The 23291-nt window shown below is 28.9% G+C and overlaps 1 protein-coding gene across 1 annotated transcript in view; it reads left to right on the top strand.

The window, feature by feature from the left end:
• The window catches only part of TM9SF3 (transmembrane 9 superfamily protein member 3), a 57180-nt gene that overhangs the window by 22977 nt on the left and 10912 nt on the right, over window positions 1-23291 (top strand). The window contains exons 5-9 of the mRNA XM_075360860.1: window positions 1766-1897; window positions 4026-4192; window positions 14615-14840; window positions 20930-21138; window positions 21714-21860. Of these exons, the coding sequence (XP_075216975.1) occupies window positions 1766-1897; window positions 4026-4192; window positions 14615-14840; window positions 20930-21138; window positions 21714-21860 (881 nt within the window). The remainder of the gene's footprint in view (window positions 1-1765; window positions 1898-4025; window positions 4193-14614; window positions 14841-20929; window positions 21139-21713; window positions 21861-23291) is intronic.

The following is a 23291-nucleotide window of genomic DNA, read 5'->3' as shown; positions in this document are numbered from 1 at the left end:
TTTGACGACAGCATATATTACATGGTTTTTTTTTTAATGAATTGTATCATTATAAAATAATTTGTATTTGGATTTTATTTTGATTCTGAAATGCTGTTTTAAAAACTTGAGTAATTTTTTTACAGCTGAATTCACTGCACTTCATAGTTGTTAAATAATATTTGTTTTCTAGTCTGTTGTTTGTGTATTACATTGTTGTATGTTACTGTGTTCTGTATATTGAGTTATATTTATAACTAGAATGAATTTTGTATATTATCGTCCTATATTTTACTATACTTTTAGTTCCTATTTAAATACTGTAATTTGTTACTTGCAATTTTTGTAAGTTGATGAGTATTTAATTTTAATTTTTCATTCACCAAAAGTGAAAATTTAATTTTTTTTATGTTTTTTTAAGTAATATTTTACTTGAATTTTATTACTTTGGTTTGTCATTTTTATAAATTTTTAATAAATATAAAACATTAACTTCAAGTGAAACACTAACAATAAAATACAAAAAATTATAGACCAAAGTAATAGTAAAGATAAATACAAATTATTTATCAGACTACTTTTATAAAATACAACTATAGCAAAATACAAGTGTATAAAGTATTAAAAAAGTAGATGAGATAATTTGTAGTTGTTTAATGAGAAAATAGGATCACAAATTACTTCCAACATGAAGTTGAATTGCTATTTTTTGTATTATTTCATTACGGACATGAGAGAAATTATTGTCTATTTCAGGAACAATTATTTGAGCTCAAACTTAACAATTTGAAGTATCAAGTTAAACTTGATACTTAACAGTATCGAGTTTGTAATGAGGTCAGTGACATTGATGCTATGACAAAAGAATGAGATACAAAACCATTGTCACTGGTCAAATTTATTGAGTGAAGAATATAAATGATGGTAATGGAACTGGCATAAAAAATTACCATTACTGCTATAAAAAATTAAGCTGTGGTAATAAATGTATTGGATAATTTAGCAGTCTTATTTTTTTTTTTCTGTTGACGGTTTTGACACATAAGATAGAAGCTTTTTCGTGGGATATGAAAATGGAATTTTGTAATGTATGAAAAATGTCAAGTCTGCCTTTGATTTGAATCTGGGACCTCCAGATGGAAGGCTGTGATGCTACCATTCCGCCATGGAAATCGATTAATTTTCCAACTTCGTAAAATTATTTTTTTTTAATTTTCTAATTTTAAAAGTTTGATTATATTAACAAATTGATTAAAGTAGTGATTTTATTTTTTCAATACTATTTGTGCAAAATAGTCTTTCTCTCAAGTAGAACCTGGAAATTTTTTCTGACACTCCAATGGTTTTTATTGTATAAAGGTCTTATTGTGTTTAACGACTCTGATTTTCATACTATTTCAGACTGGAGCTGTATTAAAAGTTTGAATTCTCTGAAATAGGAAATAATACAATTTTTTAAGGAATGATTTTCAGTTTAAAAATTTTATTTTTTATTTTAGGTTCTGATGAGAAGTATTGGTAAACTACAGTTGTGTTAAATATTATAATTAATTAATACAATTAAATCTGATGAATAAAAAGGTAACAAAATAATAAAATTTTACCAATTGATCTTGCTTGTTTTTAGACTATGTTATTGTGAAAATGTATGTGCATTATTGCCATCCAGATTATTTATTACAGAATTTGTTTACATAGATGTTTAAAATAAAAATATTAATTTCAATAATTGTTTATAAACTTAACAATAATCCACTGCTAATGTTTTTCAATGTAATTTTTTCAGATACATTGGTTCAGTATTTTCAACAGTTTTATGATGGTAATATTTCTAGTTGGTCTTGTTTCAATGATTCTTATGAGAACACTACGTAAAGATTATGCTCGATACAGTAAGGATGAGGAACTCGATGATATGGTAATTTATTAAAATTTGTGTTACAGTTAACTTATTTCTCTTTTGATCATACATAGTTAATGTTTTCTCTTTGAATATTATTAGCTAATTTTTCTAATGAAGTATTTTTTGCATCTAGAATGCAGAAACTGAATTTAATGACAGATGGGTATGCACAAATTACATACGCATTGATAAGTTAGATGTGCTCTTTTGACTGATTTTTTTTTAAAATAGATATTTTGTATGTAAATCATTATTAGTGGTATTAAATTAAATCTTTTAAAAATAATTTTCTTATTTTACTGTAAGATAAGATGAAAAAAATAGTAACTAAAAACCTTTTGCTATCTTGGAACAAAGTACAGTACATTCAGAAAGTCACTGTGCAGTTTGCTTTAGAATTATATGGTGCATTCTGTTCTTTCAGTGTTGGTTGCCCTGTGAGTTTGTTGGACATTATTCAGTAATAAACCAAGACGTCAGTAGTTGAGTTGTGATTGAACATGCTTCATTTTGTTTCATGTTATTTTGTTAATTGGAATTAATACTTGTGAGAAATGTATTGGTTCTTTTGACAAAGAAACACATTTTTGTTGTTGAACACGTCTTGGTAAAGGTGACGAGTATACTTATTTAGTAAGCACAAGTTTTCTGAAAAGTTTTCAAATACTCCTGTTCCTCACCGCAATGCAGTTCAAACTCTTATCAAAACGTTTTAAGCAACTGGCTGTGTTGAAGGCACTGATTGAAGTGGAAGACTATCTAAACTAAATGAATGCTGCTTGATATTTCCATGAAAGTCAGTGCATAAGTTAGCACAGCATTAAGATGTTGGACTTGATACTGCACATAAAGCTATAAGAAAGAACTGAAACATTTCCCCTATAAAGTAATATATGCTGAAGAACTGAAACATACAGATCATACCAAAAAACTAAATTATTTTCAACAGTTTAAATGTTTTATTGACAAAAATTCTATAGGTATCCTTTACATTACATTTTTTACAGTGAAGCATGGTTTCATCTGGGAGGGTTTATTAATTCACAAGATACACAACTGTGGTCGACAAGTAACCCCCATGAATTACATGAACAATCTTTACACGAAGTGAAAATTGAAGTCTGGATCGGTGTGAGTAGAATGGATTGTGGGTCTAATCTTTTTTGAAAATGCAGTTAATAGTGATTATTATTGTGGTGTTTTAACAAACTTCATTATTTAGTTAACAGAAGTGGAAATTAAACACAGTTTGTTACAACAAGATGGTTCCACAGCGCACACAGCTAACAGGTCAATAGCTTTTTTAAGAAATGTCTTTGGTGAACGAATCATTTGGGGGGGTTTCTGGCCTGCACAGTTACCTGGTGTGACTCTCCCAGATTACTTTTTATGGGGGACAGCAAAACAAGCAGTGTATCATAACAGACCAAACATGATTGACAAACTAAACACCGCAATAATGACATACATAGAATACATTCCAGTACATCACCTGGTTAAAGTGTTTGAAAACAAATTGAAACATGTGCAGTGTTGTATTGATGTTGGAGGTCATTTTCAATAAATTTTATAAATTATTCCAGTTATTATAATATCAGTTTCTATAAAATAATGAAATAAAAATACAAAGTAATAATTAAGAAAGTTTCATCATTACACTTCCATAATTTCAGTACACAACAACTTTCCGAACACTCTGTAGTAAGAAGTTTAGTTTTTATTTGGTATCTAGTTTTATTACTATCTTTTTCTTTTTATTATCATCACATGGTTGTCTGCTGTGGGATGATAGTTTTCTCACACTTTGTCTGTCTTTATTTTATTAATCCATTCACTTATTTCAATTATTTATATACATTCTTTGTTCCTTGCACTTTATCGATCCTTCTAGCATTGTTTTAATTAATCCTTCTTTCAATGTATGTTGTAGTCAGTTGGCTTTCTCTTTTTGCATTTTACTGATTTCTGATTGAGCTTCTTTCTCATTTACTTTTTTCTCATTACATTTACTCCATTTCAAATCCCTCTAGCTGTACTTCATTTATTTTTTCCTTCATTGCTATGTACTATGTTAATATAAATATTATTAATGTGTTAATTGTTTTTCTCTACAGTCTAAGATTTTCTTTTTTTTTTGTTAAAGGAAAGAGATCTCGGAGATGAATACGGGTGGAAACAGGTTCATGGTGATGTTTTCAGACCTGCTTCAAATGCTATGTTGTTTTCTGCTTTAATTGGTGCTGGATATCAAGTTACTGTTGTTACGTCATCTGTAATTATATTTGCAATATTAGGTGAACTATATACAGAGTAAGTATTAATTTATTCTCGCTGCTTTAGTTAGCAGCTCAAACATTTCTTTGATTTTAAATTCTTGTTATTATTGTGAAAATCAAGTTGCTACTTTGTAACTTGCTGGATTTTGTTATTTATAGGAATTTCTGTTAAGACTTTTATATCTATTCAATTTGTTATTTGTATTTTATAAGATATAGGGTTGCATTTTAAAATCCTATACAATGCTTTCTGTATGGACATTCAGATACCTGTTGAGAAAGAACGTAGTTTGCTTAGATTATCTTAATTTTTGGCAATTGGTTTCTAATCACCAACCAGACCTTTCATGTCAACAGACATAATGTAACAATTTGGGGAACAGAAAAGCCTAGAGAAAAAATACAGTACACTCGGTATTTGCTCAAAATGATTGTATTGTGTGCTATATATCGTGAAAGATGTACAGCCATTCTTTTTTCATGAACAAACAATAAGAGGAGGAATCTATCTCAACATGTTTAGCGAGTGGTTAATACTCAACTGTAAGGAAACAATGAGATTGGATTCCATCTCATTGGCACATAGAGGTTCAAAAATATCTGAATGACTTGTTGAGATGTTCATTAGCCATTTAACAGATGGAAACGAGGCGCTGAACTATTGGCCTGTAAGATGTCTGTATTTAATAATTTGTAACTAGTCACAAGGTGTTCTATAAAAATATTACAAAACTAGTTTTTATAGTTTTTTTTAAAAAAAGACAAAGTTTTTGGTTTTTCCTCTTCCTGTAAATGTGAGTCGATTTGTAACTATATTTCAACAGCTGCTTCTAGAGCTGAGCAGAATATTTTGTAACATGATTGGATGTACTATTTTGTTGATGTCTTTTGTGTAATACATTATTCTCAATAATAATAATAATAATTTATTCAGTGTCAATATTATGTTAAAATAGAATTTGTCATAGTACATAATACAGAATAAAAAATAAAATACAATGTATGCAAGTTAAAGTAAACCTAGAGACATTAAAAACATACATAAAATAAACAAATGTAACAATGTCATAACTCAATACTTTTATCACACTCCAAGAACACTCATTCAGTGAATAAAACGGGCTCTCAGTTGACTACTGATGTCATTTTTTTTAAAAACCATAAAAGACATCGTCTTCTCTATCAAAGAAAGTGCATTGAACACACTTCTTGAACTCCAACTATTCTTTACAATCTTCAGTCTAACCAGTGGTGGATAGAGAGCTTGTTTATGCCTTGTACTGTATCTGTGAAAGTCTGATCTTTAATTGTAATTATTTAAATTGTTTTTTACATTAAGCAGTTAATAATTAGCAATTAATGTACAAATTAATCACAGTCATGATTTTATTTTAATAAATAAAGGTTTGCAGTATTCCTCATTACCGTTATTCAATATTACTCTACAGCCCTCTTTTGATAAGATGAGATATCTTTAATATGAGTTGACTGCCACCACACATGAATACTGTAATTAAGGTGACACTAAAAATAGGCTAAAATAAACCATCTGTAAACTGTCAACTGTCAAGTTATATTTTAATTTTCTAATCACAAAAACTAATTTTGATATTGTGGTACACAAATGTTTAATGTGAGCCTTCCTTGTGACAATGGGATCTGAGTAAAATCTCCAAAAATTTCACCTCATCTACAACATTGGTCAGTTCTCTCAAACCAAAGGTCATAATCTGGGACTTATCATTCGGAATCAGGCCATTACATGAAAACCATCTTTTTACTCTGAGAAAGTTAGCTGCTTGTTCTTTTTCTAATTTTTGTAGACTTGAATCAATCAACAAAAGAGTTCTATTATCAGCATAGAGCACCGGATGGGGAGAGAGGTGCAGTGATAGATCATTTATCATAACAACAAAGAGAAAAGTGTACAGATATAGAATTTTATGGGACCCCTAATTTGTTTACCCTAGTCTCAGAGAGTACACCATTAAATTCACAACCTGTCTTTTGACATAAGTATAACAGAAACAGCCTCAAAGAATGTTTCCAATTCTATACAGTAACAATCTTTTTATCACAAAATTATGTGAAAGTATATCAAAGACTTTTGACGTGTCACACAGTGTTAAGGAGATATAAATTTTATTTTCGAAGGCATCTATAATCTGATTAATAATATACTCTAGAAAAATATACTCAACCTGGGGGTTATGAAATTAGCCTACAACTTTACACGTAAACAATAATGAAATCATTCTATAGAAAAAATTTATTATAAACATTTTACTTACATTTATAAGTAAGTACACATGTAAAGAAAATAAGTTAATAAGATGGTTGCATTTATTTTTCATTTAAATGTTTCTTTGTATGTGGATCTATGTTATAAACACATAAAAGTAATTGTTTTCAAGTGATAAAAGACGATTCCTATAATTAACTTTAAGCGCATCATAGACGAAAAACCCTTTTCACAGAGGTAAGACATGGTGAAAGTGATTAATATTTTCAGTGCTTTTGTGACTAAATTTCCATATTCACTTCGATGAGGAAGTCAAAATATATCTAAATCTTTAAGATGTGAATTGTAGTTGTAACATTTTATTGGCAGACATTTTGATGAGTTGGTCTTGAATCTCAACTGTTAACTTAGCAGCTGCAACAACATTTTCACTTTTTCAGTACCCATCTCTATTCAGTTCCCACCTCTTTTGAGAAATCATTTTTGTCTTTGAGAAATACTCCACCAACTGAATTTTTGGCTTGTGCATTTGTATCTTCATGCTATCCAAACTGTGGTGAATAGTAATGTCTTTGTCCAAATTTTTCTCAATATAATTGGAAGTGTTTGGAAACATTTCAAAATCTGTTTTGAAGGTGAGTAATCCAGTTATCAAGCTTCTTAATGAAAGCAAGAACTTTGTCATAATAAAATAGTTTTATCACATCCTTGTAAATATACATTTAAGTCATATAATGTGAAAATATATCAGCTAAGTAAGCCAACAGCAACATATACTCATTTTGTAAAAACATTGAGAATGTTTGTTTAACCTGAGAAAATATTAATTCATCTTGCAATTCTAATAACTGGATTAACACTTTCCCTGTGATAACCATCTAACTTCTGTATGAAAAAGAAGAGATTTTTTCTTTTTGCCCATTTCATTGTATAGTTTAGCAAACATCCTATTCTTTAATGCTTGACTTTAAATTAACAAACTTCATAGTTTTATAAAGAATTTGTTTGAGATTTTCTGGCATATTTTTTGTGGCAAGAGTATGTCTGAAGGAAAGTAGTGTGTCCATTGCACCCTTGATAAAAGATCTTTAAATTTTTTCAGAAATCCACTGTTCTTTCCTGCTATTGCCTTTGCACCATCACTACATAATGTAATACATTTTGTCCAGTATATGTTATAGGTTTTAGTAGCTTCATAAAAATATCAGAAAGACATTATCCTTTGCATGACCAGGCAGGTATTGATTTGCAAAACAGCATACTTTCTTTGATTGATCTGTCCCTATTGCATTCATATCTTACAAAACATAAGAACTGAAAAATGTTTGCCACATCTGTTGATTCATCCAATAGAATACTAAAGCATCACTTGAACTCACTTGCTGAATTATCAGATTGTGAACATCGGCAGCCATGTCATTGATACTGTGTTGTTACTTGAATCTGGACTAAACTAGAGACATATAGATTATATGATTTCAACAAATCCCCAATTTTGCTACTCTTTTTGTTAAAATCTATATTTAAATCAATATGAAAGATAGTATTACACCGTCCCCTATCCAATTCAATTAAACTTTGATCAAGAAGATCATGTAACATCCAAAATCCCTTGTGGTGAGAGTGGTATATTGATAACACTACAAAATTTAAATCTGTAAACAACAGACAACATACCTCAAAATCCATTTCAGTGACAACATTACCTAAACTCAGTATTTGAAATTTATGATTACTCCTAAGGAATATCCATGAGCCTACTTTTTTTAAAAGTGAATGAGAAAATGAGAAGCCTACAATGTAACCAGAGGGTATGCACAGCCCAATTTTACCAGAATCCAACCAATGTTCACTTAAAAAACACAAGACTTCTGGCTTATAGTCATAGCAAAACTGCTCAAGAACCAAATGTTTATTCCTTAAACACTGAATTACTTAATTGTACAATAAAAAATTACCACTCTATCATTCATCTCATTAATTCCTTCCTGGTATGGTAACATGTTTGTTATAAACAGTTCTCCATGCAAAGCTTTTTTTGCCAAGCGTTAGCAATCCTACCATTCTGCAACCATCTATCTAAAGCTGTCAATTTATTTTCATTCATTACTTTTTTTTTTTTTACACTATTTGATTTAACATATTTTTTTTTACTAAATTTACCAATTTAATACCACTCTATGTAATCATTTTTCAGGGAAGTCATTTTAATATTGTTATTATTAGATGTAGTCAAATCCTTTTTAATTCAATTTTATGTAAATTCAATTTACCAGATTCTGATTTTAGTTACTTTTACATTATTAAAATTAGTAATTTCCTTTAACCTATTACAAATAATTTGTTTATACTTTTTTTATCATTATTGGTAAAGTTCTTTACCAATAATCTTTTGTTAATAAAATTAAGATTGAATTTTTTTATACATTTTTCCTAAAGAATTGTTTATATCCTTATGAATAATACAGTTAACATGTTCTACTAAATGACTAACGTTTGTGTTTTGTCTTGGATGAGGAATAATGTAAACAATTAAATTAACTGCAAAAGTCAGACGTGAGAATTTATGCAAAGCTTTGAAAATATTTTTGTTGCAATTGTGAAAAAGTACATCGTCATTTGCACTTGCAAAAAAATTAAGTAGTCATTACTTATGAGGTTCCCAGCCAGCTGAACAGCCTCCTGAGTAATACTTATTGGGGGCCTAAGTAAAACCTTAGATTCCACATAATATACGCCATCCGTTTTGTTTTATCAAAAATTGTTACAGTTCTCCTGTTGTGGCTATTCTCCACTATTCCAGCTTATTCATTGACGATTTGCAAGATGCAGTACCATCAGAACCTTCACAACCAACTATTATACAATTTTTCATTACTATTTAATTTACTAGAATTATTACATAATGTTTTTAATTCATCTTTGTTCTGACAGTCTTTATATTAATTGACTTATACGACCACTACTGATGAGAGGCTTTCATCACCACTAAGACACTTGTATTATCACACTATGATAGAAGAGAGAAACTGCATTGTTCTTTCTGTTTATCTAAGGATTTGCAACTACAGTGAACAGATATCCTATTTAATATCTGCTAAATTTAGAGGAAGTAACATTTTTTCTTATAAGATCATGCAAATCCTGCAACTGCAATCTTATTATTTTATTTAAGTTCATAATCTCTTGCTCTAAATCTAAAAGTGTGTCATTACTATGTTCATTGTCAACTATGAACTGTTCATTTTTCATCCCAGTAAGATATTGCAAATCAACCTGACATGTTCCAACACAAATACCAATTAGAGCCCATCAGGTTTGAAATTGTTGCATCTAAAATGCACCCTGCATGGACACTTCAAACAACAAACACCAGCTGTCTTAACAAATCTATTACAGATTGGGCACACTTCATTAAAACCTATTAACTTAATTATAAATAAATAGTATTATATTTAATAAATATATTAGCAATAATATTATTAGTAATAATAAATGAATACTAATTATTAATATTCAAATGTTATATCATAAGTTAGATTATATGACAATTATCTGTGGACCAACATATAAACAGTTATATACTTCATATAAACAATTATATAAAACCTCATATACAACAAAGCCTTGATAAGCAATTCTTAATAGTTTGTCAAATAAATAATCACTTATAGTCACTTATCTTCAATTCTATCTTAAATTCATTCATCAATAAAATCATAAGAAAATATTATCAAAAATGTCCTATCAGCTATATCATTCCCTTATATAGGGTAAATAATTTGATTAAATCAACATATTAGTCTTAATATACAATTCAAATTACAGAAAGTCAGTAATTTAAAATCCAAAGTTCAGTAGTTTAAAATAGATTTTATCAGTGAATTAGTAATTCCATTTCAAAAACAAAAGAGAAAAATAAAGGAATACTTTCTGAAGTCAAGTTGCACCACAAAAGCCTTTTCTGAATGTGATATAAAAAAACTTCAAAAAAAGTACCTAAAGGGTCAAAATTCACCTTTCTATTCAAGCTCAAAAACACATGTTTTGTTCCTATTATCATAACTAATTCATAATAAAACATCTATATTTTTATAAATAAACTTAAAACAACCCCTGTAAAACTATAAAAATGGATATACGTGTGAGAAAAGTAATGAGATTGATAACACTGCGAGCAATCTGGCAACGCTGTGTCTACTGGTCTGTGCTAGACCAGTTTGTTCATATCTTCCACATGCTCAGTACTAGTTTCATCTCCGTTTAGGCAACACATTATTTTTGACAGTGCCATCAGTGAAGTTATGTTTTTGTTGTGTGTTACAAAAATGGAGCATCAGAATTTAAAGCAATGTTGTACAATCAAGTTTTGTATTAAACTTGGGGAATCCACGAGTGTGACCTTCGAAAAGTTGAAATAGGTCTATGGGGAACATTGCTTATCAAGAGCACAAGTTTTCGGAACAAATCATTTTTGGAAAGCCGAGAATATGTTGAAGATCAAGCTCGCTCAGGGAGACCTTCAACTTCAAAATCTGAAGAAAACATTGAGCATGTGAGGGATCTTGTGAGATCAGACCGTTGTTTAACAATAAGGATGATGAGTGAACAGTTAACTTTAAACATTTTCACCATACATCAAATTTTGACAGACGATTTGGACATGTGAAAGGTTTGTGCGAAATTGGTGCTGAAAAACCTCACGACAGAACAGAAGGACAGTCGAAGAAACGTGTGCGTTGATCTTCTTGAGAGGATTGACAATGACCAAGAATTCTTCAATCTTGTTATCACAGTTGATGAATCCTAGATATTTGAGTACAATCCTGAAACAAAGCGGCAAAGTGAAGAGTGGCACACTCCGTCATCTCCTCGACCGAAAAAATGTCGAATGAGCAAATAAAGATCAAAACCATGCCGATTTGCCCGTACCAGGGGCATCGTGCATAAAGAATTTGTTCCTCCAGGACAAACTGTCAACCAAGTGTTTTACAAAGGTGTTCTTGAAAGGCTCAGGAAAAGAGTGATTCGCGTGAGACCAGACATTGCAGACAAGTAGATGCTTGATCTTGACAATGCCCCGTGTCATATGGCCATTTCCATCAGGGAATTTTTGACCTTAAAATGCATTCCTATGGTTCCTCAACCCCCCCTATTCAGCTGATTTGAGTCCTTGTGACTTTTTCCTTTTCCCAAAATTGAAACATGTCTTAGAAGGACGTCATTTTGGAACTCTGGAGAACATTCAAAAGACTGTAACTGACCAGTTAAAAGCCCTACCAGTTGAAGCCTTCCAGCGCTGCTATCAGGAGTCGGAACAATGACTCTGCCAGTGTATAGCTGCCCAAGGGAACTACTTTGAAGGGGATAATATTGTTAGAAAAAAATAAAAACTTTGGTAAGTAAAAAGTCAGTCTCATTACTTTTCTCACACACCTCGTATATAACATTTTTAATTTTTGCAAACTAGCAAAAATTTATATTTAATTTCTGCATTGACAGCATTGTTTTAGTTTTTAGTTGATGAAAATTTCTTTATTTTTTTTTTTAAGTGATGTTTTAAGTTTTACATTATTTTGTACTTTTCATTGAATATAAGTATATTATTTAATTATTAAATGTATTATTTTCATTTAGCCATGTCATGTGAACATTTACTAGTAGATGCTGGCTGCATTTTAGAAGTGTCCTGAGTTTATGTAACCTTAGATTTAATGCTAAATTGAAGGAAATAGCCAGTTACTAATGTTTGTGATAGTTTACATAGTGCACAATTTATTATGCTTTCGTAATATTTTTATAGTTTTGCAGTGCACAATTTTTATGCCCTAACTCTGTGTAACCTGATGTTGGTCTTGCCTAATTAAGGTTTTTCTTAACCTGTTCCCATCACAATGATCCGCGGTTGATTAGCGGTCCTCGAAAATATGTTGGTATCTGATTGCCTCCCTTGTAGTCTTATGCTACCCTCTTGTGAAAAAATTTCAAAAAATTACAGTATATTAAAGAGATTTAACAGATTCTGACAAAAAAAACCGTTACGATTGGATATTTATTATGCCTGTAACAACAAAAAAAAATTGAAACAATACAAAAATTACGATAATTTAATTGCAGAATTTTTTTTGCGCATTTCTACCGCGTTTTTTATTAGCAAAATTTTTTTTTTTATGTTTATGAAACATAGTTTGCTGATTTTAAAAATAATACTTTCAAGCAAGTCAGTTGAAAATTGGGCAAAATATGATGAAAAACCCGTGTCATAAATCACAGATTAGTATTAGTGAAAGTAGATTCAGAAAACTACGTTTTATAAAAATAACACCACCACTCAAAAGGCTATTCAGATTGACAAAAAACCATTTTTACTATATACTGTTTCATTACGAATCTATATGTGTTACATGTTTACCGATATCATTGGTCTGAAAAGATATTTATAGACCTCAAGTAAAAGTGACGTATTTATGACCACAAATTCCTTCTTTTTTTTGTGTGCCATATATCATAATTTATTATGCGTTTCAATAAATCGATATGTTGCTTGTAAGATAAGCTATTTTTGTAAATAATAAATAAATCTGTAATCCTCATAGCTATTATAATACACAAGTCACACACACATACACACAAGCACATTTCTGAGAAAAAAATGGTCATATTCTTTCTAGTCTAAATAAAACATTTTACATCATATAATCGTCGTTCAAATTGTGTAATAAAACTGATTCCTTTGTGAATATAAAAAAAAAATAACCGACTTAGATGCCATGTAAAATGATTTTGTAACAGCGTTTTAAAACTGATGCTGGCATAACCAGTTCCAAGGCTACATGATCTGAAAAGGTTAATAAGTATCATATTTTTAAAAATTATTGTAAAGTCATCATCATTTGATTGAATTATAGTGATATTCCATAATATAAAATATAATGCATGCCCATGTTAAAAAGAGAGTATATCTTCTCAGTGGTGCTTAAGGTCTCATATCAATGAAAAGTTATAACAGAACATAATTAGTAAAAACAAATATTTGTTTAAAAACTAGGGATGGGGAATTTTATGACAATTAAAAATATTAATATACATGAATCTGTAAAAAATTATATAATCTCTTTACATTGGTTTATGTATTAGTTAATTAATTGTGTTATCAGTATGTTTATTTGTCAAAATTAATTTTAATGTTTGTGGTGTTTTCATAAGTCCAATTTGTCAAAGGTACATGTCATTAGGGATTGACAACTTCACAGTTGCTAATAGAAAAATCTGATGTAGGCACCACATGATTTCCTTGTATGCCTATTAAATTACATATACACATTTTTTTTAAAATGAAAAGTATAGAATTTTATTTCATTAATAACTAATAATATTTTTTCATTCTTATTATTGAATTTATTATTCATTGTAAAACGTTTTTACAATCTGAGGTTAATAATTATTATTAAATCAATATATTTAGATTAAAAACAAAAGTTAAAACAAAGTAGATGAAGTCAGATTCAAACCGATGTTCCTTCCCCTTGTTAAATCCAAATATTTCATTAATTAAAATTTTATTTGGCTGTAACACTGGAACAAATGAAAATAAGTACCACTTATGATGTATCGTTGAAAAGCTCTCAATGAGGGCTTATTGCTACAGTTAAGAAAAATTCAAAAATCCAAATTTTTGGATTTTGGGTTTTTTTAGACAATTTTGGTCCAGTTGATTTCAATCAAAAGGGGAGGTGCACAACTAGATATTACAACAGTCCCAAATCCAAAATTTCAACATCCTACAGCTGATCGTTTTTGAGTCATGTGAGATACATACATACGTATGTATGTATAGACCCCATGCTGAAACTAGTCAAAATGGATTCAGGAATGGTCAAAATGGATATTACCATTGAAATCTGAAAACCGAAATTTTTCACGATTACTATACTTCCTTTACTTCATACAAGGAAGTAAAAATATATATGAATACACATACCGTACACAATATCTTTAAGTATGATGAAGTATTGTACTATAGCTAATGAAAACATTGTCATTGCACATTTTTTTAAAAAGAAAATAAGCTTCTGATGATACCTTGAAAAAATATTGTTAAATTAGTTAACTTCTTGTTTCTATTCTTAATTCTAGTGATTATAAATAATTGTAAACAAATTATTCAGGTATGTGCTTGTAAAAATATTAATGTGAATGCATTTTTTTTTGCAGACGAGGGTCCTTACTAAGTACATCTATATTTGTTTATGCCGCAACTTCTCCAGTTAATGGTTATTTTGGTGGAGGCCTTTATGCCAGGTTAGGAGGAAAAATTTGGATAAAACAGATGTTGTTGTCTGCTTTTATGCTACCTGCCCTAGTTTGCGGAACCGCTTTCTTCATTAACTTTATCGCTATTTATTATCATGCGTCAAGAGCTATTCCTTTTGGTACAATGGTAAGTTTTACATATTCTTGTTATGTTTTTTAAAGATTATATGAATATATGAAAAGATATAAAAAGTTATCTTTTAATTTATATTAGTCCGAACCTTCCTAAATAGGTAACTGTTTTTCTAATATTGAGACTAACATAAGACAAGATAATAAAACAACTTTAGTAAAAATAATTCACTGACAGGCTACCTTTCTTTTTTTTTCTGTTTAACCTCCAGAATCACTGTATTAGTTCAGTGTTATACACCACATGACTTGTACACCAACTAAATTACATATATACATTTTTTTCTGCACTTTATTTAAACTTATTTCATTTAAAAGTGAGGTAAAATCCTCCAATTCTTTAATAAAGTGGACAGTTACATAATTGCATTGTGGTGGACACCATATTATTAGTTTATTATACACCATATTATATTAGTTTATGTGTTTTGTTTCATGTCGTACAAGTAGTTATGTGGTGTAAGTAACCAAATCAAGTAGTAATAACTCAAATTTTAAGATGTTAAGATGTCAGATCTGTAGCCATGCACACATCGGTTCGAATCTGACTTCATATACATATTTTTTTTTAAATTTAATATAAATATATTGATTTATATTAATTTTAATTTAATGTACTTAAATATTTTGATTTATTAATAATTATTAACCTCTGTAAACATTTTTGAATTATGAGGGTGGTCCAGAAAGTAACTTATGTTTGTGCCTAGTGTGTAGATGGGTGGGGTAGAGCTGCTGTCCTGGCATCAAAATGGTTCTACACTCAGTACACATCAAGTTGTTGTAGCATCTGGACTGTTATTTTTCTACTTTGTTCGTTGTGAATTATTGAAATGTGCGCTTCAGTAGAAAATCCTGCGAGTTGTGAGGTGTATTCAGTGATTAGCTTTTTACTGGCAAAAAATCTCAACCCAATTAAAATTCAACGACAACTTTGTGGGGTGTATGAAGATGGAATAATAAGTGAAGGTAGAGTGAGGCAGTGGTGCATTCAGTTTAAAAATGGCTGCACCAATGTTCTTGATGAGGACTGCAGTGGTCAGCCTAGCCTTATGACTGATGAACTACGATGAAAATCAACAATAAAATTCATGAAAATCGCTGCATTACAATTATGGAACTCTTGCTTCATTTTCCCCAAATTTACGAAGTTTACAGCATGAAATTGTATCAGGGGTAAGCTTGGTTATTACAAGTTTTGTGCAAGATTGATGCCAAAAATCTAAGGCGGCAGATTTCTACAGAGAAGGAATTAAAAAGCTTCTGCATCATTATGTTAAGTGCCTCAATTTAAATGGTGACTATATAGAAAAGTAGTCTAAAATATAAAGATAACGTTATACAGAAAAGTTTCAAATGTATACAATAAAATTTCTTTTTTTTTATTTGGTTGTTTTTTATTTCAAAACATAAGTTACTTTCTGGACAGCCCTCGTAAAATGAAAAGTACATATAATTTTATTTCACGAGTAACTTCTAATTTTTTTCATATTTTTTTTCATTCTTATTATTGAATTTATTATAAATCAATATATTTAGATTAAAAAAAAAAAGGTAAAACAAAGGAGATGAAGTCAGGTTCGAACCAATGCGCCCAAGTGCCTCAATTTAAATGGTGACTATATAGAAAAGTAGTCTAAAATATAAAGATAACGTTATACAGAAAAGTTTCAAATGTATACAATAAAATTTCTTTTTTTTTATTTGGTTGTTTTTTATTTCAAAACATAAGTTACTTTCTGGACAGCCCTCGTAAAATGAAAAGTACATATAATTTTATTTCACGAGTAACTTCTAATTTTTTTCATATTTTTTTTCATTCTTATTATTGAATTTATTATAAATCAATATATTTAGATTAAAAAAAAAAAGGTAAAACAAAGGAGATGAAGTCAGGTTCGAACCAATGCGCCCCTTCCCCTTGTTAGATCCAAATATTTCATTAATTAAAATTTTATTTGGCTACAACTCCGAAACCAATGCACATAAGTAAACCAAATTAAGTACCAATTCATAAACCAGTTCATAAACCAATTCATAAGTACCACATATGAAATATCGTTGAAAAGCTCTCAATGAGGGCTTATTGCTACAGTTAAGAAAAATTCAAAAATCCAAATTTTTGGATTTTGGGCTTTTTTAGACAATTTTGGTCCAGTTGATTGTAGTAAAAAGGAGAGGTTCACAACTAGCTGTTACAACAGTCCCAAATCCAAAATTTCAACATCCTACAGCTAAGGCAGTAAAAAGGAGTAAATCTTAACTTAAACAATTTTCAATACATTAGATTTATCTCTAAAAACATAAACAGAAAAAGTTAACAAGTTTATACAGTGCAATAATGTTTTTACTAATTTAATTCTGCGGTGTCATTAATTTTGAAGATTGTTACATTATAGCCTATTACAAAAAAAAATCATAATGCAATAATCAACACCTTAAAACATACGTTTGATGAGTTTATAGCATCAACAATGATTTTTGTCAGTGTTGGACCCAAAGATAGTTGGTTTTGTTATTAGTACTACAGTTTTTTACTTAGTTTTATTTTAAAAAAAGTTTTCCTTGAATTAAATTTCACTTTTTTTTTTGTTAGGGGGCGAAAAATGCATGAGCATTTTCGCCTGGAATTTTTATTAATAAAAGTAAAATAATTCCAAAATAATAAAACTTATAACGTGTAAAATTAATATTAACCATATAATAAAAATTTATTAAAACATAAGTCAAGAAATTAAAATAAAACTCAAAACTAACATCGCAGACAAAGTCTTTAAAATGTAAAAGTTATATAAAATTTCACAAACCTAACCGTAGCTCAGTCATGGAAATTATTTTGGTTGTTATTTTCAAGTATTTTAATTTTAATTAAAATTTTTTACTTGTATTATTTTACAGTATTTTTTTCTCTTCAGTTTACTGTATACGAATTAATAACTGATTACTTGATGATTCAGAAATGAAAAGTAAGGAACTGGATTATAAAAGTTCTGTTTGGCAATGGATACATTTCTACTGTTAAAAATAATTTAATGAATTTATAGTTAGCATCTTAGCAGTATATAATTATCAATAAAATATCACTTACTGCTTGTTTTTTTAAAAATTCTTCTGCATCAGCACTTTTGCGATGTGCACTCATTAGATGTATTAAAAACATTTTTTTTTAATTTAAAATTTAAAAAATAAGGATGTATGTTGTACTCCTTGTTAGTCAGATTCCTTAGATCTTAGATTCCTTTGAATGTTCTATTTGTCATACTTATTTAGAGTTATTACAATTCTTATTACCATAATTAATTCTATATTTACCAGGTTTATTAAAAATGGTTTTATTTTCTGATTCATTATTATTAATTAGGCTTTTTAATTTTTTTTATTAGTTTTAGGAGCTGTTTTCTAAAAAAAAATTGAGATTTAAATTATAACGTAAATTCACTATAAAGAATAATTATTGTACATTTAATAATGAATTTTACTTACAGGAAGTAGGTTTATCAATGGGATCATCGTAAAGTAATATTTTATTGAGAGATATTTTTACAAAATATGGAAGAAATTGTTGCAATCTATATTAAACATTACTCCCTCTATGAATCATGAGACGTTGCCGAAGGTGAGGTGGCTTGAGTGCTCAGTGACACAGACCAAAGGTGCAACCATATCGGAGAGGTATCTGTTGAGAGCCAGACTAAGAAATGATTCCTGAAAGAGGGCAGCAGCTCTTTCAGTAGTTGTTAAGGGCATAGGTCAGGAGGACTTAAACGGCCATATTAACAACACGCAATCTTCTGAGTACTGCGCAGCTGAAAGCAATAGAAAATTACAGCTGATTTTTTTCCAAGGAAATGTAACTAACTCTCTGCATTTTCATAACAAAGATGGAGGTGCCTTCCTTGGTAAAATATTCCAGAGGTAAATTAGTCCTCTGTTCGGATCTCTGGGTGGGAACTACTAAGAAAGGGGTCACCAGAAAATTAAAAAATAACATTCTACGAGTCGAAGCGTGGAACGTTAGAAGTTTAAAAATCGCTAAACCGTTACTCAAAAGAGTGCAGTTCATCTCATGATAGTCTTCTGTAGATTTAGATTCAAAAATCCAGAGATCACCATTGACAAACCTCCTATTACTGCCGATATACTTACTTATGAGATACCTACCTTTAACCAATGGAACCTTATTACTGGTTGGTAAGCCACACAGAAAGGCTTCTTTTGTTAAATCACAGCTTCATCTTTCCAAATGAAACTTATCATGTGGTAAATTTGGTAGATTGTTATCGTCATTTACAACTCGTAACCCTTTGTCTATTGTAGGCAGTTCATTTCGAAAATAAAATTTATGTACTTTTTTACCAATCGCTTTTTATTGAAATCATCAATTTTTTCTTGACTGACCTGCAGGGTTTGTTTTTCTAAGGAGACCATAATTCATTAGTAGATTAATACTCATGAATCACTTTGTACACTGAAGCATCACAATCTGCACTTATGTTAGTAGTTTTATTAACAACATTCGAAATCAATACTGTTGGATTACTCTGTAATTTGCTTTTGTAAGCATTTAAAATGATGTATTTTTTCAGACAACTTAAGGGCTTTTTTTGCTGTGTTTTATTTTGAGGGGATATCAATAATTGTCCACTATTATCAGCTGAATCGGTATCAGACATGGTGTCAAAATAATGGTATAACTCAAGTCGTACAGACACAGTAGAACACACACTAATTGTGCAGACAAATTACAAAATATGTAATTTTTTATATAATGGTCTAGGAATACACTACACTCACGTTCCAATAAACTTAAAAAAATTGCATTATATTAACTTTAAATAACAAAGTAAATAAATAACAAAAACACAAAAATTGAACATAAGAACAACAGAGTGATCATGTGAAAAGATCAAGGGTTTTAATAGAACTAAGAAGTATCATCTGTGGTCACACAAAATTGGTGCATTTACACACATGGTTAATAGAGTTTTTATTACATACAATGTAATAAAAATAAAAAGTAAATAAAAGTAATAAAAAGTAAATTAAACAAAGAAGCAGATATAAAACAAATTGTTAAATATAATGGTTATAATGTTTCTTTAATTGAACTAAAAACAAAATTCAAAAATTAATAATACTACAACTCATACATACAAATGATACACAAAAAATTGACAATGTATATTTAAAATATTGGCACACTAATAATGTTGAAAATGTAACTAATATTTATGGTAAAAGTAAATTTAAACCGGCATACAAGACAAACTATCACATAATAAAATATTTAAAAAATAACAATCACACTGACTTATATATAATTCATGCGGAATTTTTAAAATAAAGTGTAATGATTGTGACCATATATAAATAGGTAAAACTGGTAGGTCTTTTAAACTAGATTTTTAGAACACATTAGAAATTATAAAAATGGTGAATTGGGTTTATGTAATATTGCTGACCACCTTATTAATAACAAACATACTGTACCTGATATCCAATCAAATTTGGAAATAGTGGAAATCAAAAAATTTAATTTAAGTAATAATAGTTAAAGTTTGGACATTTTGGAGAGATTTTATATATATATATATATATATATATATATAAATACAAAAGAATTTCCAACTTTATCAACTTTCAGACAGAAATGAAGATGACACTCTTATAAAAGCAACAGCAGATGGCAGCACGTTTTTAGATAAAAATAGATATAATCATAATGTATATAAATAATTTAATTCAAATCCTCTCAGTTAATGTAACATTGGCCCAGGTTACATAGTATAAATTTTCTATTTATTTTATTTTAAATTTAATTTAATTAAAATTTTTTTAAATTATGACACCATATTTATATATATGTATTTATCTTATTTGATTGACTTCATATGTTTTTGATTACATGATGGTAATTTTAATTTAAACATTTTTTATAAATATCTTTTATACAACTGATGCAGGATCCTGCGAAAGTGCTTTTGGAATAAAAAAATAATTTTTTAATTTACGTAATTAAGTGGTGTAGTGCTAATCATTTTGGAAATAAAGTAATAGGTGTGATTTTCTTCTTTTTTTTTACAGGTTGCTGTTACTTGTATATGTTTTTTTGTTATTCTTCCTTTGACTCTTGTTGGAACTGTCTTGGGAAGAAATTTGGCAGGACAACCTGATTATCCATGTCGTATTAATGCAGTACCTCGTCCTATACCAGAGAAAAAATGGTTTATGGAACCTGCTGTTATAATTGCCCTAGGGGGTGTACTGCCATTTGGCTCTATATTTATAGAAATGTAAGTTTATTTGATGTACTGATATGATTTTTTCGTGCAGCTACATTTGTGTTGCAGTAATAATAATAATAATAATTAAATTTTTGTAGTATTGTTATGATGGTCAAATAATGTTGATAAGTATTTTATTGAAATTGATCCTAGCAGCAGAACAAATTAAATATATTTAATTTTTTTCGGTTTTAATGTTTACTCTTTAGACATATAATAGAGAAAAACAAATAGTGTATATTTTGTGCTTATCTTGCTCTCTGTTATATATTTTGTGATTTGATTGGAGAAGAATTAATAATGCACCAATGAAGTAATCATTAACAAAGGAATATGACAAGTTGTGAAAAGTCAATAAAATTATTATATTTTATTAAAAAGGAAAAGTACTTAACATTACTGTTGTACTAATAAAATAAAGTAATTCTCTTACATTTAGAGAATTAATTACTTCTATTTTTTTCAGAATTTACAATTTGTGTTTACTGGTTGAGGTGTATATTTCTCCCAAAATCTAAAGTTATACAGTTATAATTATTGCTATAATAAAAATCATTTTGTTGAATAAATTTTTTTTCTTTCAGGTATTTTATATTTACATCATTCTGGGCATATAAAATCTACTATGTTTACGGGTTTATGTTGCTTGTGTTCCTAATATTAATGATAGTGACTGTTTGTGTTACTATTGTTTGTACATACTTTTTGCTCAATGCGGAGGATTACCGGTGGTGAGTATTAATGACTATTTTATTAATGATTTTTGTTTTATAATTTCTGTTATTAGCTTATTATTTATATGTATTTGATTTTAATTTTTATTTTACATAAAAAGTTCAAGTGGCATCAAATCATTGAAGGTATTTGGTTTATCGACCTTTTTGTACACATGATTTTGTTGGGAAGCATGCCCTGACTTGAGTTTTTAATTCATTAATTAGATGTTTTAACAGTCGATTGTTCATTGTTCCCATTATGACTAGTAACCGTAGTAAACATATCAGATTTATTTATGAGTATACAACTATGCTTTGGGAATCATTCAAAATGTATTTTATTATTTTGTGCCGAAGTGATGGAATATAAAATCACTTACAATTTTGGATTTTATTGATATTTGTATTGCAAATTGAATTTATGTTTTATTTATTTTGATCGTTTCTCTGATATTTTAAAGAATTAGATTTGATATAAAAAAAGAAATGAGAACAAGAATGGATTATAAAGTTTCTTATTGTTTACCGATTGGAATTTTTTAAAATTTTATTAAGTTGAGTATGAAATTAATGAGAATATAAATTGTTTTATTACAAAAATTTATGTATGTGAAATGTAAAAAAAAGTCTCAACAAATTTTAAAGTCAAAAAAGGTCGTTCACTTATGTTGAACAATGATATACAAGGTTTGATTAAAAATCTGTGGAATTTAAAAATTTCCCAGGCTGTGTAAGTCCAATTGTCAGAATTTTTTTTTGTTGTATTGGTACACTTGTCTCTAATGTGTGTTTACATTAGTAGCCATATTAGATGTTTAGTTTATTGTTAGATTTCAAAAAGGCTACACGTGCTTGGTATGGTTGGTGATTTTTAACTTGTGAAAAAAATGAAACGTAGAATTTGCATTTAATTTTTCTTTAAGAATGGAATAAACTCAGCACTGCATTGGAAATGTTAAATGTTGCTTTTGGTGATTTATCTATGAATAAAACAAGTGTTTACAAGGCTTTATCTTTAGTAAGGTACTTTTATAAATAAATTGCATAAACTGGGCTGTTTCTTTAATACTACTTTTAGCAGTCAGATGCATTACAGCTATTATGGAATGTCAGACTATTGCTAATCTAATGATTTGTAATTTATAATTTAACTTCATTATAAAATTGTGTTATTTTAATTAAATGTAGGTTTATTTTTATTATTGCACTAAGTCTTATATGTTTACATTTCTGTACTGTTCAGAGTATACAGTGTAATAATTTTTACTGTAAATGCACTGAAGGATTTCAGTCAACACTGAAGGGTGTTAGGTGTAACTTTCTTTAAGCATTCTGTCTATTTTGAAGGTAATATTGTTGTAGACACTTTTTCTGAATAGTAACAACTGTTACTTCTTAATATTACATGGTTATTGTGAAATTTAAGTAAATGCTTACAAAAAAAAA

The sequence above is a fragment of the Lycorma delicatula genome, chromosome 3, assembly GCF_047948215.1.
Source record: "Lycorma delicatula isolate Av1 chromosome 3, ASM4794821v1, whole genome shotgun sequence".
Lineage (NCBI taxonomy): Eukaryota > Metazoa > Arthropoda > Insecta > Hemiptera > Fulgoridae > Lycorma > Lycorma delicatula.
The sequence above is the reverse complement of the archived record's forward strand: the minus strand, read 5'-3'. Positions and strand labels throughout refer to the sequence as shown.